Genomic DNA, 27,110 nt, shown 5'->3' on the forward strand with positions numbered 1-27,110 from the left:
GCCTGAACTGCCAGGCCAGGTCTTCCCTGGACTGGAAACAGGCATCCTAGAACCGGTTTTGGGGTTTCACCCCTCTTCAGCCAGGATAGCTTGATTCCAGTGGCATGGAGAGCACGGGACTTACGTCTGAGCATACCTGTCCCACTCGGGGTGACAAATGCAAGAAGAGCTATTGATGGACAGAATGTAGAACAATGTCATACATTCACCGCAGTACAGAGATCTGGGCCTAAATCCATCGCTTTTTTGCTCACCATGCCATTCCAGTTTGGACCCAGCCATATGCAAATCAGTCTTGACCCTGTGCCCAATGGGAACAGTCCAGACTGAACTGCCAGGTCTGGTCCTCCCTGACTGGAAACAAGCATCCTAGGACCGGTTTCTGGGTTTCACTCCTCTTCAGCCAGGATAGCTTGTTTCCAGTGGCAGGGAGAGCACGGGACTCACGTCTGAGCATTCCCATCCCACTCTGGGTGACAAATGCAAAAAGAACTATTGATGGACAGAATGCAAAACAATGTCATACATTCACCCCAGTACAGAGATCTGGGCCTAAATCCATCGTTTTTTTGCTCACCATGCCATTCTAGTTTGGACCCATTCATATGCAAATCAGTCTTGACCCTGTGCCCAATGGGAACAGTCCAGCCCGAACTGCCAGGCCAGGTCCTCCCTGGACTGGAAACAAGCATCCTAGGACTAGTTTCAGGGTTTCACCCCTCTTCAGCCAGGATAGCTTGATTCCAGTGGCATGGAGAGCACGGGACTCACGTCTGAGCATACCCGTCCCACTCGGGGTGACAAATGCAAAAAGAACTATTGATGGACAGAATGCAGAACAATGTCATACATTCACCACAGTACAGAGATCTGGGCCTAAATCCATAGTTTTTTTGCTCACCATGCAATTCCAGTTTTGACCCAGCCATATGCAAATCAGTCTTGACCCTGTGCCCAATGGGAACAGTCCAGCTCGAACTGCCAGGCCAGGTCCTCCCTGGACTGGAAACAGGCATCCTAGGACCGGTTTCGGGGTTTCACCCCTCTTCAGCCAGGATAGCTTGATTCCAGTGGCATGGAGAGCACGGGACTCACGTCTGAGCATACCCGTCCAACTCGGGGTGACAAATGCATAAAGAACTATTGATGGAAGAATGCAGAACAATGTCATACATTAATACATTTGCATATGGCCAGGTCTAAACTAGGGTGGAATGGTGAGCAAAAGAATGATGGATTTAACCCAGATCTCTTGACTGGGGGTGAATGTTTTGATTTGCTCTGCATTCCGTCCATCAATTGTGTGTCTTTTGCTTTCTCGCCCTAAGTGCGCCTGGTATGCCCAGACGTGGGTCCTGGGCTCACTGTAACACTGGAATCAAGCTATCCTGGCTGAAGAGGGGTGAAACTCCCAAACTGGTCCTAAGATGCTTGTTTCTGGTCCAGGGAGGACCTGGCTTGGCAGTTCGGGCTGGACTGTTCCCATGAGGCACAGGGTCAAGACTTATTTGCATACGGCCAGGTCTAAACTAGGGTGGCATGGTGAGCAAAAGAATGATGGACTTAACCCAGATCTCTTGACTGGGGGTGAATGTTTTGAGGCACAGGGTCAAAACTGATTTGCATATGGCCAGGTCTAAACTGTGGTGTCATGGTGAGCAAAAGAATGATGGATTTAACCCATATGTCTTGACTGGGGGTGAATGTTTTGATTTCCTCTGCATTCCGTCCATCAATTGTGTGTCTTTTGCTTTCTTGCCCTAAGTTTGCTGGGTATGCCCAGACGTGGGTCGCGGGCTCACTGTGCCACTGGAATCAAGCTATCCTGGCTGAAGAGGGGTGAAACCCCGAAACCGGTCCTAGGATGCTTGTTTCCGGTCCAGGGAGGACCTGGCTTGGCAGTTCAGGCAGGACTGTTCCCATGAAGCACAGGGTCAAGACTGATTTGCATATGGCCAAGTCTAAACTGGGGTGGCATGCTGAGAAAAAGAATGATTGATTTAACCCAGATCTCTTGACTGGGTGTGAATGTTTTAATTTGCTCTGCATTCCGTCCATCAATTGTGTGTCTTTTGCTTTATATAATAACCAATAGCACAATGGCAATTTTCTTGGGTACAGTGATTTCAGAGAGAGAAAAAACACATACAACAAGACCATTCAGAGTACAAACTATTTATATCAATGTATCTTTAAATTAATCAAAACAAGTGTGAGGTGTCCCAATTGAAAGAAGAACCTACATATCAATTAGTGACAGTTTGGGGACATACAAAAAGGTTTCAAGAATACAAAAAGCGACCATCACAGAGGTATACAATAATTAATCACAGCCTGTTAGTGCATTGGTAGGGGCTTTGGAATGGTTTGCTTTAGGATCCTGGGTCTCTTCAGGACCTAACAATGAGGGACACCTGAAACTAAGGATCCACTGTCAAAAAGGTGAAGTGTACACCACATGGACGTGAGATCAAGGAAAGGTACTCACATAGGGTCAAGCCGGGCACCCTGTGAGGGGGGAGGGGCTGACAGTCTTTTGGGCGTACTAGTTAAGAAAGACTGTATCCATATTATAGGAAACACGACAATCCGTTTTGCAGGATGATTTTCCCAAGTGAGGTAGCAAGGGATTCCTTCTGTATGACAGGGGTGAGAAGACGCCGTAGTCAGCTCCACATTTTTTACCACTCATAGAAAATTAATGTCGGAGAACCACCGTAGTCCATCTCCACTCGAGAATTGATTAGCCCAGGTGCGGTAGAAAGGGAATCCTTTTGAATGAAAGGAACGTGAAGCTGCCGTAGTCAGCTTCATATATTAGTCCAGCTGATGGAGGAATGATACAAGAGAACCACAGTAGTCTGTCTCCGCTCGACAATAGGAATAATAAAAGACTTTCTGGGAGCCTCATAAAAACTACAAAACAGTAAAAAGTTCATTATACCCTGAGGAGACTGTCCGTCACAGCCAAAGGGTATTAGAAACTGCAATCTATGAACAACATGTGGTTGAGCCAAGAGGTAATGAAAAAGATCAAGCCAAAATCTGGTCATTAAAAAGCGATCATGATTACATTTTACCCCTAGAAGATATGGTTCAATGGTTGACACAGTTTTCATTACACTGGGCTTTCTCAGCTCTACTTCCTCTGTATTCCAGAAGCGCCTTTAAAGAAAACGCTCTTTCAGCCAAGTTAAATCCCCCACATATCGCTTCCAGATTGTCAAATAAATCTGCCTTTCCTCATCTGCAAAGTCATTCTCTAACATAATTTACCAACAGATACGTTTAGCATAATCAAGGGAAAGACAATCCTTTACAATGTCCTTACTAAGAGAGTTTTATTTCTTGGTCCAAATCTTTGTCCACAAAGCAGAGGGGGGAAAAGCCAGCTCATCTGAGAGAAAGGCCATCCCCAATTCTTCATGCACACCATACGACTGAATGCTCTGTGATAAAGAGAGTACACGTATCAAGAAAATATTTTCAATGGTTTGCAGTACCTCCTGCCCAGTATAACCCCATATCGTACTCCCATAAGTGACCTTTGTGATACATTTAGCTCTGTAGATCTTCAGGTTGGCCTGATCAGTTTTCCACCCAATCTGGAAGCAAAGTTAAAAACAGCAGCAGTTGCTCTAGCCAGGTCCCCTTTCTTTTGACTAATCAAGGGGCACCAGCTTAGGGCGTCATCAAACACTACTCCCAGATATGAGAAAACATTTGTATTAGGGATTGACGTGGTTCTTACCTTAAAAGTGTAGGGTTTAGCTCTGTAAGGTACCACCTGCACTACAACCGATTTACTTTAATTAACCAACAGGTCCAGGCCCTCTAAAAAGGTACAGAAGAATTCAACAAAAGTTGTAGGCACCTGGCTGCTTCTGTCATGAGGACAGCTTTCATCTGCGTATAGAAGGACGGGCAGACTACACTTACCTACCAGGGGGCAATCAACTTTTAAATTCAAATAGACCTTCTCCAGGGAGATAATATACAAATTAGTAAAGGAAAGGATCCAAGATACACCCCTTGCACACCCTTCTCCTAATAGTAAACTTAAGGGTCACTTTAAGATCTTTTGAGTAACAGACAACCCCTTTTGAGTCTCAGTGAAATTCCCTTAAAAAAAGGACACTGTCCCTGTCAATACCGATAGAAAGCTGCCAAAGCTTTGATCTATTAACATGATCGAATGCTGAGGACGGATCCATGAATGCTAGGTAGATGGTGCTGGTACGAGCCACGGTGTACTTGTTCAAAACTATATATGGGTTTAAGCGTTGGGCCACTGTGGAACGACCTAGGCGGAATCGGTATTGTACCTCAGCTAGAGTATTGTTTTCATACGCCCAGGTTACAAGTCTGTCTAAAACCATACAACACACCACCTTCACCACAGAATCCAAATGGGAGATGGGTCTATAGCAATGAGTGCTATTCCGATCAACATTTATAAAAACAGGGACGATAGTCGATGGGGGCCATGAATCCGAGCGGCTGACCTGAACCGACGCATTTATAATTGCCATAAGTACAGGCACCCAAATTTCCACATTCGCAATGTAAAGGTCTGCCGGGATCCTTTCGAGCCTAGTGCTTTGTTTTTAGACAGTCCGATGATGCCAGCTCTTACCTCTTGCACTGTAAAAACAACTTCGGATTTAACTTCCACACTTTCCCACCCTTTCATGGAGGTTAAGTCAGTCTGGAACATGCCCTCAAAGTGGCTTACCCAATCACCCTCTAAGATATGGGCGTCCATTAAGTCACTTGCTAAAAAGAGGCTATTAATGATGATTCAGAACTTAGAAATGTTGCCCAAGGTACTGGCCTCTACCAGTTCTGACCAGGTCTCCTCTTTCAGGGCAGGCTTGCGCTTTGCCAGGGCAGCCTTACAGGCTCTTCAAAGGCTCTTAACAACCAGAGGGCTGTGAGGTGTCACTCCTAAGGCCTCTTTCAATTCTCTACAGACACAGGAGCACTCAGAATTAAACCATCTCATTCCTAAATGTGATGAACACCTACCCGGAACCTGCAATAGATTTACTATAGCACCAGAAATACTTCCGGAACCTTGTCAAATCCGTGCAAAATCCCATTAAGTGCAGAGCCCTGAGGAGCATGTTCAATGCGCAAACTGGCATGGTGCGCACAGCCCATGTCTTTCACCCCCGTGCCTGATGTCTATGCACATGTGAATATTAAAATCCCCTGCTATAAATACATTGGGGTATTTCTGCCCACTCATGGTAATATTCCTCAATAAAAAACCCAGCTGTGTGATGTTACATGCTTTAATTTGGCCGACTCCCTCTCTATAAAAGTTTATGAGCAGGAGCTTACTCGTCCCACTATATAATACCATTGCATGTAAAGTGGAGGAGGTGTGGGACAATGTAACAGAGCTGCCTCGAACTGCTAATGAAACAAACGTTACCAGCACCCCCTTGGCTTTTCCTAAGATATAGGGGGTAGCGATCCCTCTCTGAGAGCCAAAGACAGAATTTCCTCTTTCACAGTATATGTCAAAAAATTGACCAGAATCTTCCTGAGCTTCTGCTTAGTCAATTTCCTCTTAAATGGATCACGATGTACTCGCTGTATCTCCTTTGCAATATCAACATCGGGGGAATTCTTCAAAACTGTCTCTTTTAATGGAGAAATCACGAACCTCTTTATGTCAGTTCCTTCCAACGCTTCTGGAACATTAATAAGCCTCAGGTTGTTCTTCCTTGAGTGATTCTCCAGGCGCTCAATGTCATCTCTCATCTCTTTATTCTGGGCAACTAACTTTGTCATATCTGCCATAGTACTATTAAGAGCCTCTTTAATTTTAGGTACCTCAGACTCTAATACTCCAGTTCTTAAAGAGACATCCTCATATTTTTGGGCTAAATCCACACAGGATGATTGTATCGCCGCCTGATTAGCCTCTGAAACTATAAACCTATTTGCCATCTCCGAAAATCTGCTAGCCATTTCGTCTTTAAGTGCCAATAAAATATCTGCCAATGATCTAGACCTGGCTCCTGTCTCAACAGACTCCTCTATGATTTGTTGTTGCGCTTCCTGCTCTTCTTGCTCGTCTTGCAATGCCAAAGGAGCAAAACTATTTGATAGCGCTACTGCAGGATGTATCATAGGTGAAGTGCACGCTGGACTACCTTTTTGTACTTTTGGCGCATTTAATAGCTTCATGTCTTTCTGTGTGGTTGCTGGTACGTCAGATGGCTTATTCAAACCAGATCGCGCCTGAACTTCTTCGCACAAACTGCTGGTATCTCCCAAAGAGGTGTCCAAGGCATCCGGTTGAGACCCTCTTTTCTTGGGGTTTCGAGTGGTCGAGGAAGACATCAACTTGTAAAACGTTTTCAACGAAGGAGTTATCTTTACCTTGGAGGTAAGTACTCTCCTACCCCTACCTCTACCCCCTCCTCTACTTCCTTCAACAGCAGCACTGGTATCTACACTCACCCCTTTATAATTCTGAGGTCTAATTGAAGCTCTGACCTCTGATATCGGGGGAGAAATTCTAGGGGGGAGGATAGAGTGGGTTATAGCGGTGTTAGACATGGAGTGTGCGGCTCTGGCCCGAAGAGTGTATCTATTGACAGCAGGGGAGACTATAGGGCATAGGGAGGACTCAATGGCTGAGGCTGCAATCTGTACCCCACTTATCTCCATGCACGTGAAGTGAGTCAAGCCTGTTTGTCCCTTGCTTCGCTTAAACATGCGAGGAAATTCAAGCTCCCCAAAAACATGGACACTAACACACTTTTTGACAACCTCACCCGACTCACCCTTTCCTCTTCTCCAGGTAACAACTGCAACCTTGCTGAGCCAATTGAGATTTATATCGCCTACCTGGTTAGCAGTCTCTTCGTTAGACTTACTACCTCCAGCCCAGGCACTTGAATAAACTCCAGCGAAGGTTGTGCTGTTTGTACTGACTCTACCACCTGCAACCTGGATCCGCTTACAGAGAGCTCCGCCTCGCCTCCACTCGCGGAATGCCTCCTCCCACCGCAAGGATCCACTCGGCATTGCCGGCGTATCTCTTAGGTCCGGGGCCATACAGATCACCCGTATGCCGCTGCAGCCTCCTAACGCAGGTAAGAAGAACGGGGTTTAAAGGAGGGGGGGGGGGCAAGCTTCAACAGAGGTGCTTTCCGAGACCCGTGTCTACGTGTCAGCATATCTTTAGCATATCGTTGACGGCCTGAGCCGAGCTGCTGCCGCGGCCGTTTAGCTTACGGCCGCCATGTTTCCCCGATGCAAACTCTGTTTCCCCGATGCAAATTCTGTCTTTGGCTCTCAGAGAGGGATCGTTAGCCTCTAAGGCCTCTGAGGCCTCAACCCCTTTCTCCTTCTTAATAAGATCAGACATATCCAACATCACGGCAACTAGGCAGTGGGAATTGGGGAGGAGATTGGAGGAACTGAATAGTCTGGGGGCCAAGGCTCAACTGAGATTTCCTGCGGTATTGCGAGTAATGAGGAATAATCAGATGTACCAATATCGTACAGTGGAAGAGGTGGATGCCTTTATTGTTAAGATCAAGAGCGGGGGAGATACATAGAAGGGGGGGGTCTCGGGAGGGATCCGTGTCAGCGGGAGTACAGCTTTGATTTCTAAGTTAGTTTTATTCACTTTGGTTTTTGGTTTTTGTTAAGTGCCTGAGCGGGCTGAGGCCAAAAAGGCTTGCCTATTAGTAGGGAGGGTTTTCCATGGGGTGAGGGGTTCACTGGGTTTACTGGGTGGGTGGCAGGAAAGTGGGGGGTGGCACAGGGTGGGGAGCAGTGGGTCAAAATAAAATAAAAATACATATATCCTCATTCGCTTGTTAATGTTGGGGGTTGGATTTGATGGCAGGTATAAATGGGATGATTAATGAGGTAAAATTTATCTCATGGAATGTCAATGGTTTAAGGTGCTCTCGCAGACAAAGATTGGTACTAAAATATTTGGAACTTTCTCCTGCACAGATTTGCCTTATTCAGGAAACTCATTTAAGATATGAAGAATCTTGTAGCATATTTGTAAAGTGCCCCTGGTTGAAATATTTCTGCTCCTCTGAACATACAATTCATAGTAAGGGAGTGGCAATATTGATAAAACGGGGGGGCAGGTTGTACTATAAAATCAGTCCAGTCTGACAATTCTGGGAGGTGGATAGTGGCTTTGTTAGATTTTGGAGGGCAAGAGGTGACCTGCGCCTCATTTTACGGTCCTAATATGGATGACCCAACATATATTTGTAGACTCCAATCTAAATTAATGGAAATTACCACCACATTAATAATCAGAGGAGATTTTAATGTACTATTTGACCCTCAGAAAGATAGGTCTGATCAGAGAGACTATATAGGGGCCACACTTGTTCGTAGAGCCATGAAAAACATGTTTTGTGATCTAGGATTAGTTGATGTATGGAGGGCAAAAAAAGGAGATACACAAGGATTTACCTTTTTTAGCAAGAAACATGGTTATTCGTCAAGAATAGACTATGTTTTAATCGATAGGCCCAGTATAGATAACTTGACGGATATATCAGTCATCTCTAGCCATCTATCGGATCACGCCCCTATTTTGTTCTCTTATTCCCGAAAAACACATAATTTACAATATAGGTGGACATTGAAAAGATCGATGTTGGCTGATCCCGAGATAGTGAGGGATATTAAAGCAGCCACATTGGATTATTTTTCCATGAATATTGGTTCGACCTCTTTAAGTTTTGTGTGGGACGCCTTTAAGGCCTATCTAAGGGGCACGTTACATGGTCGTATTTGTTTTAGGAATAAGGTGGATGCACGGGAGATGCAGGATATTGAAGGGAGAATCCGCCAGTTAGAGCAGGAAAGAGATCTGATTAATCAAGGGAATCCTGATAGGTTGATGCAAGTTTTGCGGGACCTCGAGAGTGCCCGGCAGGAGTATAGAGGAAGGCTGGATCAAAAGTGTAGAGCTCAATGGTTGAGTAAAAGCATGCAGAATTTTGAATACGGCGAAAAGGCAGGGGCACTATTGGCCTGGAAAGCAAGAGTAGAACGCTCACAAAATTGTATTCATGAATTAATTATAAATCAAGATGGGAAGAAGTCAAGCAATATAGAGGATATACAGGCTTGTCTTCTTTCCCTATTCTCTGAGCTTTATAAGAAGGAAATATCCCCCAGCTCTGAACATCTGCAAGCTTGGCTGAAAAGTAAATCATTGTCTGGGATGACTGTAGATAGTAGGAGGGTGTTAGATGCCCCAATTACTGAGGAAGAAATTAAAGTACAAATTAACGAATGTAAGAACAATAAGGCTGCGGGCACAGACGCACTTCCAAGCGAGGTTTATAAGATGCTGTTAGACGAGTTGGTCCCGGTATTACGTGAGTTATTTAACTCAGTATATAGTATAACAGGAAGGGTTCCAGAGACCTGGAAGGAAGCTACTATTGTACTTATTTTAAAACCAGGGAAGGACCCCCTAAAGGCAGACTCGTATCGACCAATATCCCTGCTGAATACCGATTATAAAATCTTTATGGGTATTCTGGCAGGGAGACTGGCTAAATTTGTTCCTAGCCTAATTAACCCCGATCAAAAGGGGTTTGTACCTGGAAGGTATATTGAGGAGCTGACACAGCAACTAATAGGCAATATAGACCTGGCAGTGGCTAGGTCGGATCCATTGGCCATAGTCGCTTTGGACGCGGCCAAGGCTTTCGATAGAGTGTGTTGGACGTATTTTTGGGAAGTTCTTAGGCAGATGGGTTTTGGACCAATTTTTGTTCAGACTATGATAAACTGCTATCAGGGTGCCTCGGCAAAGATCTTGCTGAATGGCTTGCTGACAACGAGTTTCAACATCCAAAGAGGAACAAGACAGGGTTGTCCCATTTCACCCCTGCTGTTTGATATTTACATCGAGCCACTGGCGCAGGCCATAAGATTGGATAACTCAATTACCCCCTTTAAATCATTACAATATAGTAGCAAGCTGGCCCTTTATGCCGATGATCTGTTGTTATACACAGATAACCCAAAAGAGACCATACCAAGAACTGAAGCATTATTGGCTGAATTCAGCACGTTAGCAGGTTATCTTGTTAATACCTCTAAATCGGAGGTAATGTGTTGGAACATTGATGGTTGGGAGGGACAGATAAGTGAAGAACTAAAATATTTAGGTGTCATTATTGTGAAAGATCTGGACAAGATCCCACAGATTAATCTTACTAGGATCTGTAACGAGATAGACCGTATTTTTGCCAGGTGGAGTAATCTACCATTGACAATATATGGTAGGGTCAATCTTGTGAAGATGGTTATCTTGCCCAAGTTGACATACTTCTTTAATACTACTCCTCTGTCCTTCCCTAGCAAAGGTATTGATAGAATTCAAGGCAAAATTGGTAGTTTTATTTGGGCCAATAAGGGTGCTAGACTGTCCTGGAAAAATCTAAGACGAAGGCTTCTTAGAGGGGGGTTGGCCCTCCCCGACATTAGGTAGTATTCTGTAGCCTTTAAGTTCAAAAATATTAGGATGCTACTTGTTAAGCCGGGGGAATCATCTTGGGGGAGATTATTGGGTGAAATGTTAGATAGATTTATAACGCGCGATAGTTACTCCTAGGAGTGTCCCAGCGCGAAATGGTTAGGACAGAGGGTGGGTGTGGTGAGGAGAGTTTCTTGTATAAACTTTGGGCGCTAAGGTTTTTTAAGAGAGTACGTCTGAAGGTACTAAGGGCTGCCTTGGAGGTATGGGTTAAGGTGAGACGTAGATGGGGGATTAGGTATTATTCCGATCTTTCCCCTATTTGGGATTCTCCAGGAACCCCGATCTGCTTGAAGGATAGCCTTGCAGTTCCTATCAAAAGTGCAGGTATTACAATCTGGTCAGACCTGATTTCAGAAGAAGGGATATATCCCTGGGAGGTATTAAGGTCTCGGTCGGAAGTGATTTCTCCCGGTTTAAATATATGCAATTGAGTTCTTGGTTCAACGCGGAAAAATGGGATATAAGTGGTGACTGGGAAACAGAACATCTTCTGCAGAATCCTAACCGTAAAAAAAAAGAAATCTCTTTATGGTATGGAAAACTTATGGATTCTGATGATAAAGAACTGCCTCCGCAACATGCAGTTTGGAACCAGTCCCCCCTCGAGGAGATAGCAGTAGACCTTTTTGAACCTTCTATGAAACTTTTGTACAAATATGTTAAACCGGCTAGTTTAAAAAAGAATCACTTTTTTGTGGTAAATAGACTTTATTATACTCCTGCTAAAATCGCCAGGTTTGCTCCCTTATCATCCCCCAAGGGCCCAAGATGCAATGTCCCGAGTGCCAATGACATACATATCTTCTTTTAGTGCCCTGTTTTGAGTAGGGGTGGGCGGAATTTGCGAAAGCGACTTTCGCAAATTATCGCGAAAATCTTAAAAATCTCCGCAAACAAGCGGAAATATCGCGAAGATGCGGAAGATTTTTTCCGCCCGTTCGCGATATTTTCTGCATGGTTGCGGGTTGCTAACTTACCCCTGCGGTTGCACGCGGGCGCGGCCATCTTATTTTCAGTTGTCTCGCGGTGTATGATCGCGAGAAAAAAGACGTGATTGCGCGACGCATGACGTCACTGCGGACGCGAACTGTCGCGAGACAGCGCAAATGGCTAAAACAATACAACATCTCATGGAGAACGCAACCGGATCGGGAAAACTTGTCGGCGAACGCGGGGATTCAGGTAAGGCGATCGCGCGCACGCGAGAATGTATTATTTTACAGCGCGAGCAAGAACCAAATTATCGCAAAGCTGCGGAATGCGGAAATTTTGACATTTCCGCGCGGAAATGCCAAATTATCGCAAATTCCGCGAACGGAACGGAAATTTTGCCCAGGCCTAGTTTTGAGTAGATATTGGAAAGAAGTGGGGGACGCCCTCTGTGACATTTTTAATACTAGTATCAGGATAAATATCTCCCTGATAATTTTCGGAGACGTTGGAATATCCGAGAGTAATTTATCACAGTCACATCGGGGTCACCTGCTAAACCTAGTGTTATTAGCTAGACGTGAGATATGTATGAAGTGGAAAGATCAGGGTCCTCCTAGGGGGGAGGACTGGTATAAGGCGGCATTCGCTATGGCTCGACTAGATCAGGGAAAGGGCAGGGAAAGTGAGTTGAACATATGGCAACCCTCATGGTCCTGGGGCCTGAAATTGAGATTGATATAAACGGTGCTGGTTGCCCCCGCTGCCCCCGCTCCCCTTTCCTTGCAACCCCCTCTCTGTCCTATGATTACACCAAGCCTACATCAATGGGGCTGGTCTGGTTAGACCTAAGCGCAAACAGTGGCCGCAGGACGTATAGATCAAGATGACGGCCTTTTCTGTTAATGCTTATTGGTGAGATGAGGATAAAAAAAAAAAGATATAGGGGGTAGCTGGCTCAAAAAATGCATTATAGCCTTCCAAATAGAATTTGTTCTCAGCAGCCCATGTTTCCTGGAAGCATATCTCATAAAGAAATAAACTTACACCCCTTGCAATCTTGAGAACTCGGGCCCAATGGCCGTGCCACACCCTGTGGAGGGAGAACATCTAGACCCTAAGGGCCAGCACAGAGTCAACCACAATATTCAAATGAGCTCAGGGGCGTGAACCTGTTTGACAAGCTGATACCTATCATTGCCTACTGCTGATTCATATAACTCGCATCTTGAGGTGGCTGTGTATGTTTCCAAATGAAGGCAGTGAATGGTTCAAAGGCCTATAAAAGTAGCCCAACTGGAGTGCCACAACGGCAGAGTTTCGACTCCTATAATTAAGTTGCGCAACTGAACATAAAATACTGTTTACTATAATAGGATTATTAAATTTAATAATAACACAATTCCCAGCCTGGACTTTCTAAGCAGTGCCCACCCAAGATGTCCTGCACACCATGATGAAGTGATTTTTCACCCTTGGCCCTGGGGCAATGTTCACATTTATCCAGTGTACAACCTTGTTCTTCAATTGATCAAAGTCTTCCTTTGGGAACATTAGCTAGAACCACTACAAGCGCGATCAACTCTGGTGGCAGGTGGACAGTACACAAACTCTGAGTAAGGTTGCTAGGGTTCTCTAGAAACATCCGTCCCTGCCGTTCATCAGGAAAGCTGTTTCACCCATCTGCTTTGGGCCTTGAGTCTGATGATGCTTTAAATTAGAAGAACCCCCCACCATGTGATTGACAGTCCATGCCAATGGTGCTATACTGTTCAAAGCTGGTACTGCTATAGCAGAGCAGGCTTTAGATACTTGATGACTCGTTTGCTGCTCGACTAGCTCTAGTACAGACCTAGGAGAAGGCCTGGGGCCAGGGTCTGGACCATATCCACATGAACTATTAGTCCCTTAGAGTTGGAGGACGTGTAGTCGCTGTTATATGGTCCCTTTGCAATGAAGCAGTCAATTTAGTCAACTTATTTTCAATCATAGATAAACAATGTAGAATTGGGTCTAGTTTAGTATCCAGCACTGATAGCAAGGCCAAGTTAAACATGTCAAGCAAAAGAGTCATGTCCGTACTGGGCTCTGCAAGGGACACTGAGGAATTAGGATGTAGACCTATGCTCTTCCATCGCTTTGCATGGCCCCCCATAGAGGGGCACTTACTCTTTGCTCCCCCTGATTCTTTCCTCACACCCGGTCCCACACGAGGGACTCTACACGCTGCCTGAGGCACTGGTAACTGCACACTATCCTGTGTGGGAGGGATTGGTATAGATAGTCGAGCAACCTTGCCCAGATCCTGTGCCACGTCTGTCAGACCGGTATAAGAAACTTGTGCCGGTGCTGGTGACCCTGATCGTAATGGAGCAACAGAACTCTGGGAGGAGGGGGGAATAGGTGATCGAGACAGTCGGCAAGTGGCCAGTTCAATTTCCTTATCCTGGACCTTGAAGGCTCGCATCAGGAAAGCATCCATAATGGTCACCATGTTTATGGGATCCTCTAGGGTGGGTCCAGCTGGCCTACATTTGCCCATTGTGAACACACCTGATGACCGAGCAGCACTCCAGGGATGGTCTAGCTCAATCCAACAAGTGCCCAGTGGTCCAGCTGACAAACTATCAAATTGAAAAATTGAAGATCCCACAAAAGGAATGGGCTTTCAACTACAAAACAGGGCTCCAAGAGGGGGTGTAACCAAGTCAAATACAAAGCCCCCACACAGGTAAGATGAAGAAATGGGGCTCTTACCTGTGCAGATCACCAAGTTCAAGCCCCATCTCCGGTCCTCCAGATATTAATCCCAGCAGTCTTTTGTAGGACTGGATCCTAGCTCAAATACCAAGGCTCCAGGGGCAAAATACTGACAAACCAAGAGGGAGGCCTAGCCCAGCCTCCTCTGGTCTCTGATGATTAGGGAGGTGCCAGCCCTTGGCCTGGGCTTTGCCCGGGCACGGCACCGCCCGCATGCTTCCCGTGCCGCGGGAGATGACTAGCACCTTTACGGTGTGGGTCAGTTGGGAACTGGCTCCTCCCTTCTCCACTCAGGTGATGAAAGTTGGGACACTAAGTCCCTGGCGTCCTTCTTGCAGGCAGGCAAAATGAGCAAAAAACAAATCCGCTCCCTGTTTATCCTCACTAAAAAAATTGCAGCAAGAATCCTGAGGTTCTACAGAGAAGTGCCACAGGGGGGCAGGCAAGTGGGAACCCGATACCAGCACATTTGACGGAGTAGTTCTTTGGTGCAGAGGTGACAGTGCGCCCTCCCAGTCAGCACAGAAGAATAATAAGCATTAAATGTTCATGTAATCACAAATAAATTCACAGAGTCAATTTGGGGAAAAGCCAGTTCTATCATTTAAAGGAGGGAGCACAAGAGCTTTCGCACGGGCCTGCAGTGGTAAAGTGTGCAGATTCCTAGAAGCCACCAAAAACAAGTTCAGAAAACAGCTGGACCTGTAGAGATGGGTGATCCCCCTAATCCTACTGATACAGAGGTGATGATAAAGAGATTAGAAAAGGCTATGGAACCTGAAGAGTGCCAACTTGGAAGGTATTCTGCCATGAGGGTTGTGGAGTACTGCTGGAGGAGACAACAGGCTCAGAACAATGACAAGCGCCATACAGAGGACTAGTGAAGTTGGATTTAGAGGGCAGGAGGATAAGTCCTGAGCTCTGCATCATTGGAGGTAGGGGAGTTAATATCAAGTTCCTGAAGAAGTGAAGAAAGTCAAAAGCATGGAGACCTAAAATAAAACCTCCCTATGTCTGTAGAGCACAACCAGAAGCAAAATTCCACCTTTCTTATCGAAAGTCGCCAGTGGGGGCCAGGGGAAATGGCGCTGATATGCTCCCTTCATTTTGGAGATGCTGAGCACCCTGAGGTTGTTGGCTGAAAAATTGACACCCTCAAGAAGCAATGGCTGCTTGTCCCTCTGAGGGACTGATTGGACCGGCAGGCAAATTGTGTGCCCTCTCTAGATATCTAAACATCCCTGGGGAGGGCTAGGCCTGAGGGGATCCACTGAAAAGGACATGCCCGGCATCCTCCTTATATTTCCCCCGGGGCTCACAAGTCCCCAAGTACGAAAGGGAAGAGGATCAGTGCTGCTGTGCTCTACACTGAAGAAGTCACAGGAAGGGCCAGAGTCCCAGGAGCATTGAACTGTGCCTCCTCCTGCTCCCCATGCTAGTGCTTGGGGGGAAGCACAGTGGTGCAGCATAGCAAGTCACCTATGATAACCATGGGTGGCGGAGAAAGGAAATGGTGGCTCCCAAGCCAGCTATTTAAAGCCGGGCTTGAGGGAGCCAGAGGGTCATGGAACTCTCCCACACTCTCCAAATTAGATGGTCTCTGGTGCCTGATTTATTTTAAAATTAATAATAGAAGTATTCCCAAAGCACAACTATGGATGGTGTTGAAGGATCTTTGTCTCCCAACCTTTTTACTCGACGTCTTGGTCCGCTTTCATACAGGGAACTTTGCACAGGTAAGGTGCGGAAAGAATGGGGAGCTTTCAGCCCGCTTTCCCGTAACCCGTGGGGTTCGCCAGGGGTGTGTACTGGCTCCCACACTGTTCAGTTTATATGTAAATGGTCTAATTAATGAATTAAAAAATCTTAGGGATAGTGACGCCCCGTTTCTGGCTTCTGGCCGGGTGCCCGCTCTGATGTTCGCGGACGACACATTGTTGCTGTCGCGGACATCAACGGGTATCCAGAGGGTCTTGGACGGCTTTACGATCTTTTGTGCCTCGAGGGGATTGGAGATCAATCTGGGGAAAACTAAGTTTATGATCTTCAATCCCCCGAGGCACACCCGCCCGAACCCTGCACTAGCTGGTGTCCCCCTAGAAAGAGTTAAGACCTTTATTTATTTGGGAGTCACGCTGACTGAGCACTTTGTGTGGGATGTCCATGTAGCTAAATCCTCCTTGAGGCTTTCGCTGATAGCAGGAGGAATTGGAAGATCACATAGAATTTCCATATTTAAACCAGTTACTCCTGTACTTGAAATTTACAAAATACAGGTGAGGTCAGCGGCCTTGTATGCTGCTGAATTGTGGGGACATTCAAACACATCCAACTTGCAGAAGGTAGAACATGCTTTTATGCGTGGTTTGGTTGGTCTTCCCCAGAGTACCCCTCTAACACCATTGCGTTTGGATATGGATCTAGAATCCGTTAGTGACCTGGCGGCTATACGACCTTTACTCTTCTGGAGAAGGCTATGGTCTGTCCCCGAACTTGCAACTTTTAGAGGGGAATTTATTCCAGTTTGGAGACAGCTAAATTACAAGAAAATACCATGGCTACTCCATATAAAGACTTCCCTGTACCAAGTTGGTTTGCCCCATCTTTGGGATACCCCGGCCATAAGCTGTGTGAGGACTCAGAAGTCAGAGATATTGGCGGCTGTAAGATCCTATAATTTTAAAAATTTATGCTGCTCGACCACCTTGGGGAGGTTGACTTCTGAGTTCTTAATGGTGAAAACTGATTTTGGCTTCGAGGTATTCTTGGACTTAGTACAGCCTCCTTTAGCTAGAAAATTATACATTCAGTTGAGGCATGGATCCCTGCCAATTGGGACATTAACATCTAGATGGGATAAAATGAAGGAGGGCATCTGCCCAGCCTGTAAAATCTGCAATGAAGATATTATTCATATTATGTTCTTCTGCCCAGCTTATAGTATGATCCGAAAATGTTGGCTTGTCCCTTTGTGCAAAAATTTGGGCCTCAGACAGTGTGCACAAGCATGCAGAGTTTTGACGCATGATACTAATCCCCTCATTGTTTATGCAGTTTCCCGCTTTTTACATGGCATGTGGCGGAGAAGGATGAGTTTTAATTGATGAAATGCTTTGCCTTAGCTTCTTTTTTTATTCCTCTCCTTTAACCATGATAACTCGTTGTTTAATAATTGTCTTAAACAGTTTCTTTATTTATGGTCTTATCCTTGTACCTGTATATATTTTATTGTACTTTTATGGTCTGATGACCGAAATAAAGTTATTCATGATGACAATTAATATTAAAAAAGGAAAACAAAACATTTTCTGTGGTTCAAGGTCCTATAAAATATTACCAGAGGGCAAAATTGTGCCCCAGAAGTCCTAGTTTGGCAAGTGGGCTGAGAGACTCCAATACAACTGAGGATGATGGTTCCCAGTAGAAAGAAGGTTGCAAAGTGATGAAATGAATGACTCACACACTGTTCAACTGACTCATTATCTCTCTCTCTCTCTCTCTCTCTCTCTCTCTCTCTCTCTCTCACACTAATTCTCTATCTGTTATTCACACATTGCCTCATACGTCTTGAGTAAGAAGCTTAGTACTTTGCATGATGGTGGACATGTACAGAGAAAACAGAAGATGAGAAAGAGACACCCCCATGTGTGTTTCAGTTGGCTAGGACTTTTACTTGAACATACACATTTATAATTATGTTTGTTACTGGTTCCCTGGAACAACTCTAAATGATTCTAAAAAAAAAAGACCAATTCCAAATCATCATGAAGATGCCTAGACTGGATTTTCTTGCTTATGGCATAATACTTAAAATGACTGGTGTGTGTAATGTTTATGTCTATATTACTGACATTGGTTTGATGTTAGTATAATTCTGTTACTTAATTTTCAGATTAGTTAATGTTGTTGGGATAGTTTCATTGCTTGACAGCTCAGGATGTATGTAGGCAGGAGGAAATGAACATGTTCTGATTTGCATTTGTGCAGGTCTTGTGCTACTGGGCGCCAGTGGATAGAAGTGCATTTTTTTTATTGTAGACCATGAACACATGCTGAAATCCTTGAGGATTATTCTGAAACATAACATTTTAAATGATACAGCTGAAAATAATTTGGATTCTATTTACAATAGGATTAGTTTGATCATATTCTTGTGCTGCTTTCAGAAATCTAGCTTTACTGCCGTCAGATTTTTTTCAAACTGATTTTTTTAAATACAAGCTATACCTATTTGAGTTTATAAAGTCTTTCTTACCTGCCCCCAGCTAGAACTCATGTGTTCAAAGATTTCATTAGCCGTTCTGACTAATTCAGCACTTTCCTTGTTGTCGTAGTCAAAGCGTTGATTGAACACGATGGAGGAGATGATGTTTGAGAAAGCAAGGGTGAGGATTGAAGTGGGGTCAAACAATGATCCTAGGTCAATAAAAAGAAAAATTTGATTACAGACACAATAAAAGCTGCTCTTTGAGTGAGAGAATTTATCGTCTAACAAAAAATAAGGACTGCACTCTTTATAGACATCTGTGACAGTGCATTTCTCATTTGTAGTGAATCATTTCCTGACTTAGGGCGTGATCAAGATTTTGATTAATGGTTTAATGTCCATCAGGGTCATAGAGAACTTTACTCTGTTGCCTTGACAGACATCTCTCCCATCAGATTTAAAGATGTCTGTCACTCCACGGACATATCTACACATTGCCAGGAACTGCCGTCCTGATGGTTTCTGTTAGTGTTCGAACAATTTGACAGATGGCTCTATCAAAAATGACGGCTGGCCAACAAACTTTTCCAAAGTTTCACATTCTTCAAAAACAAACTCCCCAAGCAGGGAGTTTATTTTTGAAAATGTAAAAGTAATGCCCAAACACCATGAGATGTATCAGAGACATTCTGTATGCCGGTCCTTGAAATGGAGCCTTTTCATGATCCTCAACAGTGGTGGGAAGGATTGCAAGGAGCTGCATCAGGGATGAGATCACATTGGTGGCTGTCTTGGGGCGGGATTACAAAAGAGCACAAGTTACCATCTCCTGTCTTCCTGACATGAGCCTCTTCAGGAGAAAATGTCACACTTCACAAAAAAAGGAATACAAAATTTGTCAACCCAGGCATGGCTTCATAGCCATAAAAATTCAAATAAAGCACAGCACAACAAGTATTAACTGACTTTCATTAGCCAGTACTCAATTTAATTCTAAACAAAACAATAGATGAAGCAATCAATGTACAGTCATCTTGATCTCCAAAGTAGTTGACACGCAGGTATAGAGAGGAAACAGCCAACACGTGTTTCGTCGTTTGACGACTTTCTCAAGGTTGTTAATAAAACAGTATGACAGGTTCTTTAATGTCAAACAAGAGGGAATTTGCACTAAGTATTACACATGTAAGAACTAAATGATAGGACCATATGTGTTAATATTATGTGCCTTTTGTTTTCAAATTGAGGATTCGTTGGAGAGAAACTACGATATGCAAAATGCAATACAACTGTTAAAGATATTGTGATCTATGTGGAGATTTGACATTAGAAATATTCTCTCACTTCCATGTTTTTGTATGGATTTGTTAATCGATTAACTATATATCTGTTGTGTGTATTTTCATTACTAATATTTCACTTTATGCATGGTGTCTGGTTAGGATCCCTTTCAGTCTCGTTTTATTCGATTTTACTTTAATTTGCTCGTAGTTACGAGTCTTTGTAATCTGTGCGTAGCCCTATCTCACATGTTCGTCTTGGTGCTGCTGTGCTACATTCATTTGCATCCACGATGCTGATTTAGGCTTATTTGGCCCTGTTTTGGCAGTCGTGTAAGGCACATTCCAGTTTCTCAATTTTATACCTCCATTCTGAGGAATAAATCAAAATTTGTAAACATTTGTGACAAGAATTTTCAACTCTATTAAGGACACGGAGGCGAGGATTATGCTTCTCATTTTCTTTACTGAAAATTCTCAGCAGTCAATTAGAAAAAAGTAAAAACCAAATACACACTACAATACCCATAAACCTTAGAGGGTATCACATGACAACCATAGAGTAGACCCCTATATAAGGAGTACAAGAGAATACCACATCCTCTTTCTTTGTGAAATAACAGTTAAGTCCAGGAAAAACACAGTCTGAGATTTGGCAACAGCGGAAAAGAAAAATCCAGTCTTCATAAGGAAAATATCCCAGGGTAACGAACAGCAACCAGAAATTTGAAGGCAGCTTCAATGAACAGCATTGTCTTGAAAACCTCGAATACTCTCTTCAGAGACGAAAAGCAGAAAACTTCACTTGAGATCAGAACCTGAAACGGAAAGACCCGCGAGATCTAGAGCGCGAACATCCGAAACGCGTTTGAAGGATACTACACAAAGCAACATAGTAAGTTTGGCAGAAAGTTGCTTACGATATAAACAATGATTAACGGGCCAGGAGTCCAGGAAACGTAAGACAACGGAGACATCCCAAAGCTCAGAATATTTAGGACAAGGAAGTTTTACCAGCCGGATGCCTCTAAGTAATTTACATACACATGGATGTTCACCAAGAGGTTTACCGCCAATGGCTTCATGTCCCGCCGAGACGGCCGATCGGAAATTATTGACAGTGCGATAAGTAAGGCCTGCAGCGGCTAAGGATGCCAGAAAATTCACTACCAAGGAGACATCTGCTGTAACGGGATCCACCTCCCGTTGAGAGCGCCAATCACACCAATGTTTCCATGCTGTAGCATAATGCTTGTGTGTGTTGGGGTTACCAAGCATCGCCGATGAATCTGGTAGCGTCTCTCGAAAGGCCCAGGACTTTCAAGCGATCCCCGAAATTCGCCAAACGACCAGACTGAGTTGACCTGATGTTATCAACAGATGCGGAGAGTGTAGAGGGTCTAACAAGAGATTCCACCGTTGAGGAAGAAGGACCGGAACCGCACATAACATTTCCAGAAGAACCACGGTTGAGCCCTCCATAGAGGAGTGATCAGAATCAACTCCGACTGATAACATTTGGCTCGGGCCAGGACTTGCGGGATCATCACAAACGGAGGAAACGCATAGCAAAGTGTTGGGGGCCACACCTGCAGAAAGGCATCCGTGGCAAGAGCGTCCGGATCCAGACGCCAGCTGAAGAACACTGGAATCTGTTTGTTGAGTCTGGAAGCAAACAGATCGATCTGACAAGGGCCCCACATCTGGGTCAATAACTGGAACACCCGAGAGTGAAGCCTCCAGTCGCTGAAATCCCAGAGATGTCTGGAATTCCAATCGGCAACCTGATTGCTGCACCCCGGCAGGTACTCCGCCACCACAAACAATTTGTTATGAAGGCAAAAATGCCAAAAGTCCTTTGCAATCTCTGCTAGAAGGCGGGACCGGGTGCCGGCCAACTTGTTCCCATAACGAACCGCCGACACATTGTCCATGCGGAGAAGAATGCAACAATTCGTCTGATGGGGCGAAAGGCATCGAATCGCAAAAGAGCCTGCCAGAAGTTCTAGACAATTGATGTGGAGATTCAATTCCTCCGGAGACCAACGGCCACCTGTGGACACTTGACTGCATCGGATTCGATCACTACCTCCGGAGTGGTGCCGAATAGGGCTCGACCGTTCCATGAATCCATATGTTCCAACCACCACAACATCTGCCACCTCGCCTCCTCTGAGAGGGGAATCTGATCGGAGTATTTGAGGCCTTTCTGGAGATGGCGTATCTTGAGCCATTGAAGTGCTCAGTAATGAAGGGGACCCGGGAAGATTGCTTGTATAGAGGAAGCTAACAACCCGACGACCCGGGCTACAGGCCTCAAGGACACAGTCTGCTTGTTCAAAATTAACCTCAACTCTCTCTTGATCGATCTTATCTTCTGATTGGGTAAGAGAAGTTGACAAGTAAGGGAATTGACTAGAAAGCCCAGAAACTCCACAGACTGAGAGGGAATCAATACAGATTTTTGAGGGTTGACTAGGAATCCCAGATTCCGTAATAGGTCGATGGTCCAGGCAAGATGTTGTAATACTAGACGAGGGCAGTGACTCATGATGAGAATGTCGTCCAGATAAATGATGAGGTGAACGCCTCTGGCGTGCAGAAACTCGATCACAGGCCTCAGAAGTTTCGTGAAGCACCAAGGTGCTGACGAGAGGCCGGAAGGAAGGACTTTGTACTCGTACCACATTCCCTGCCATTGGAACTGAAGAAAGCGACAATGTGGTCCGTAAATGGGCACTGATAGATAAGCGTCCTTCAGATCGAGTCGGACCATCCAGTCCCCTTCTTGAAGGAGATCGCGAAGAAGATGGATTCCCTCAATCTTGAAGTGATGATATATCACCCAGCCATTGAACTCCCTGAGATTTAAGACAAGCCTGGATCCACCCCCCTTCTTCTGAACTAGGAAGACGTTGCTGATAAAGCCCTGGGGATGACAAATCATCCGCACTATGGCCCCTTTCTGAAGAAGGGACTCGATCTCGCTGGAAATGAAAACCTGATCCAGATGGGAAAAAACCATCGGTCGCGGGGGAAGAGTTTGAGAGGGTGAATGAAAAAACTCTATTTTGTAACCCTGCACCGAATCCAGGATCCACACATCCTGCTAGATCTCTTGCCATTTGTGGAGAAAAAAACAGAGATGGCCCCACAATTGAACCTCTGAAAAGGGTATTAAGCTCACCTGAAGAAGCGGCGTCACGTTGACCTCCTTGATTACCTCCATAGCGTCCCTTTTTGTTGTAGTTGCCGGATCCACGAGTGGGATAGAAATTGGCGGAAGAAGTGGACTCTTGATACTTTCCACGTTGGGAATCATAGCCTCGCTAGGTGCGTCTTTGATAACCTCGGCCGAATGACCGCCCCGATGTCGTCCGGCCCGGCCATAAACCGGGCAAAAAGCCAGCTTTAAGGAACCCTGTGCTTTATCAAGGCCACTGAAGGTTGCGACAAACTTAGTTAATTCCTTCAAAAAAGGTTGACCAAAGAGGAGACCCTGCGCCAAAGGACCGGACTCAGAAGAAGACAACTCGCCAGTTTGGGATCGAGTTTTAACCCCTTCGCTGCTGCGGACATTCCGCTGCAGCGCTGGGGGGGGACAGGGGGGCAGCGCGGTGGGCCTGTGCTCATGACGGAGCCGCTCCGTCATGAGCCACAGTTGAGCTGTGCTCATGACGGAACGGTTCCGTCATGACTCCGCCCATTTGCGTTGTCCCCTCGCACAGGCGGGGAAACAGCGCCGCGCAGGCGGAGCGGCCGCCAACAGGATTGTCATGACGGAACCGTTCCGTCATGAGCACACGCCAACCGTGGCTCATGACGGAACGGTTCCGTCATGAGCAGGGAAGGGGTTAAAATAATAGAGCGGCGGCGCTCAGTGGACATGGCACAGTTTGCATTGCCTAATAAACATATGGCACGTTGAGCCCAACCAATTAAATCATCAGGATTGATAATCTGCCCTGATGCTTTGGAGTTGTAACCCAAATCCAAAATTTTAGTTAGGGGGCCAGACAAATCAAGCAAATTATCCTGGCAGGACCTCCATGCACGATCTAGACCTTTCTTTGGATCCTTTGTGTATTTCTTAAGAAATGTGAACATGGAAGGATCCACTTCCCGAGTATCCGCCACTTTGTCCGCTAGATCTGGACGTGGGCATTCCGAACGCAAGCACGCTCTAACATCCTTATCAAAAGGTTGACGTAAGTGAGAGTGGACATAGGTCGCAACTTCAGGAGAGGGGAGCAATGAGGAAGAATTAGGGTGGACAATTGTAGAAGGCTCAAAGGTCAATAAAGTAGGATGCGAGGGAGCATCCACAAACTGCTCTTTGCAGGATTTCTTAGCGGGAGGAGGAGAAGCCTCCGACTCAGACATCGTACCAGAGGAGGTATTACCATCATCTCTGGGAGGCGAGCTAGAAGGAGTATCTTTGGACGTAGATCCATAAGAATGGTCAGACGTCAACATTTTGCGAGTTTCGCAAAATCTGAAGAATGTGTGTTTTTTGAACGTTTAACACCCGATGAAGACCGGGACGTTGAGGCAGGTAGCCAACCTTGCTGCAGGGCATAATTACATAAATGGCGCTTCAAGGGCTCAATAGCCCTGACCATAGCCTTATTAACGGAGTGCTGGACTCCCCCATCTAGAGCTTCGACGAGCTCCTGCTCCAAAGACCCAGAGGGTTCCTCCTCAAAATAGTCTGCCTCATCATAATAATATTCAGACATTGTATGCACTAAGAAGTGACAAAATACACCCACAGGAGGAAAATGGAGTTAATATGCACTGCCAGAGGTGTAAATTACTGTAAAGGAAATGACAGTGACCAATAAGGGGGAGTGGTTAACCCCAGGCAAGCCAAGCAACACAGGAATGTAGAAATTCCAAAGTGTATAAATATGTAAATATTTAAATGTGGTGGGAGGGCTTGCCTATTAATGCCTCTCTAGGCAGAGCCTATGCTAATTATACAGCCCAAGCCCTCTTGAAGACCTGGGCGTCGCTGGGAGGCTCGCAAGGGTGTGGGTATAGAGCAAATAAAAAGCGCTGCTCCTGCGCTCCAGAAATACCGGTTGCAGGCTGAGGAAAAACCCGGTATGCAAAGATGGCCATCACACATGCGCGGAGATGGCTGAAACACAAACCAGAAAGAATGACTGCGCAAGCAGAGCGCGTGCGTCCTCACTCCCTGTCTCCCACTCCACAATAAGGATTGCGGGCACAATGCGCCCGTAACCGGGAGACCAGAAGCGCTCCCAATGAAGCGTGCCCAATAAACGGAGCGGCACAGAAGACGAAAACAACGCGGCAAGCTCCCAAGTCAAAAGAAAACAATGTGCGAGAGATCGCGCAGCCGACCAGACACACAGCGCCGGAAGCGCTCCCAGTGAGAAAACGGCAGTGCGAGCGGCACAACGAAAAATACAGCCAAAACGCAAGTACAATCCAGCAAGTGAACACATACAAGCAGAAAGCATGCATAGACAAGTAAAAGGTGAAAAACACTTAACTGGCTGCGGAGCAGCAAAGAAAGAGGATGTGGTATTCTCTTGTACTCCTTATATAGGGGTCTACTCTATGGTTGTCATGTGATACCCTCTAAGGTTTATGGGTATTGTAGTGTGTATTTGGTTTTTACTTTTTTCTAATTGGCTGCTGAGAATTTTCAGTAAAGAAAATGAGAAGCATAATCGGAGCCTTCGGTCCTGACATAGAATTTGCGCTCTACCATATTTTGTAGTCTTATATCATATTCTATAAACTGCCAAAATGGCCGCGTCACATTTCCGAACCGGAAGTTATATGGGACAACGTTTTTGTCACGCAATAGAAAATTGAGGGATACGCTTAGTTACTTATACGGCGGTTTTCCCACAGCCTCTTGTTTTTACTTATCAGGAGGATGTGAGCTGGAAACCTGAATTTGTTTTATGTTGGATACGTATGCTGTGTATTAGACATTATCCGTACTCTTGGGGATTTATTATCGAGTCTCAGAGACACGATTCATATAACATGCCGATGTTATTTTTTAGATTACACTTTGGCGGATGCTACCTACATTGGAAGGTTTCTACTTATTAACTTAGTTTACCATAACGATCTTTTTCCGGGCTCATCGTTTTCGTCACTGAAAAATAAGTAAGTTCGACAAGGATATTCACTAAGCTGGTTCAAGTTCTTAGTATTTAGCTCCGACACTATTTTGTGAACTAATTTAATTAGAATCATTACAACAGTCTAATATGGAGATTTACTGAATACTTATTAGCCTTCAAATAGGCATAGACGGTTTACCATTCTGTGGGTTTTGCAATTTTGTTCTGGTCTCAAAGGTTATTGGGATATATCTAGAGTGTAGCATTTTTTCGTTGAGATAGGATACTGCACCTAACAATGTTTGATGTTAGCTGAAGGTCTGGTTATGCCTCATAGTGAAGATCATAGTAGCACCATAACTTGGTTTTGCTTTACATAAGGGACGTTATACAGCTCAACTGCTTATCTTTCATTATTTGCCTCTCTCTTAGTGACTGTGAATACATTGAATTCAAGGAATAGATATTGGAATTGCCTCGCACTTTTTGCATCTCCATACTAAAGAAGAACGGGGCGCAGATTTTTCACATTTACAAAATTACTGATTGAAGGTAGTTATAGAACCTAACCTTCTTTTGATAAATCTTTTTCCTTTCTGTTTCTATTTTTATTTTTCACATATATGAGCATGGTTTTTAATACGTAAACTGGACACGGGTGTCTGTGGTGTTTGGGGCTCTAGGCCCTCATGCTAGAAATGACTGACGCAGACACATACTTAGATGGTGGGTTAACTGGCCACGAGCACGTGCGCTCGGCCCTTTTATTAGCCTAGTCACCTGACCCAGTGACGTAGGTGGTGGGTGGGTGTAAAGTGTAGAGCATACACTTCTGAACACTAGAACGTGTCCATGCTAGGACACTACATTCCTCCCAATCTTTAATAACAAAAACCCGGAGTCAAATGTCCAACCTAGGGGAGAAACGACATATATATATAGATGTAATACAGTGACTAAACTTCTGCAGAGTCGCTCACGCTTCAGCAGCCTGGAGTCACAGACGATGTTCTTCCTGTCGCGGATGATGTTCTTCCTGTCGCGGACAATCACCAGTTCACTGTGGCACCAGTCATGGGTGCTCGATGGAGTTAGTCTGTTTGACGGCTCTGCCTTGAAGTTGCTCTCACAGTCTTTCTTCGCTTTACTTTCTTGGCGACAAACGCAGTTGTTGAGTTCTTTTGGTTCAGCGCTAGATGTTGCCATTTATCTTTTTAGTCCAGTCCTTTTCTTTAACGGTGGCGTGTGTTCTGTTTTGCAGAAAG

General features: G+C 45.1%; 1 protein-coding gene across 1 annotated transcript in view; it reads right to left on the reverse strand.

Moving 5' to 3' along the window:
* Positions 1 to 27,110, reverse strand: part of LOC146798089 (cytochrome P450 2G1-like) — a 698,777-nt gene that overhangs the window by 437,296 nt on the left and 234,371 nt on the right. The window contains exon 4 of the mRNA XM_085625309.1: positions 18,504 to 18,664. Coding sequence (XP_085481435.1) covers positions 18,504 to 18,664 — 161 coding nt within the window. The remainder of the gene's footprint in view (positions 1 to 18,503; positions 18,665 to 27,110) is intronic.

The sequence above is a fragment of the Triturus cristatus genome, chromosome 9, assembly GCF_964204655.1.
Source record: "Triturus cristatus chromosome 9, aTriCri1.1, whole genome shotgun sequence".
NCBI lineage: Eukaryota > Metazoa > Chordata > Amphibia > Caudata > Salamandridae > Triturus > Triturus cristatus.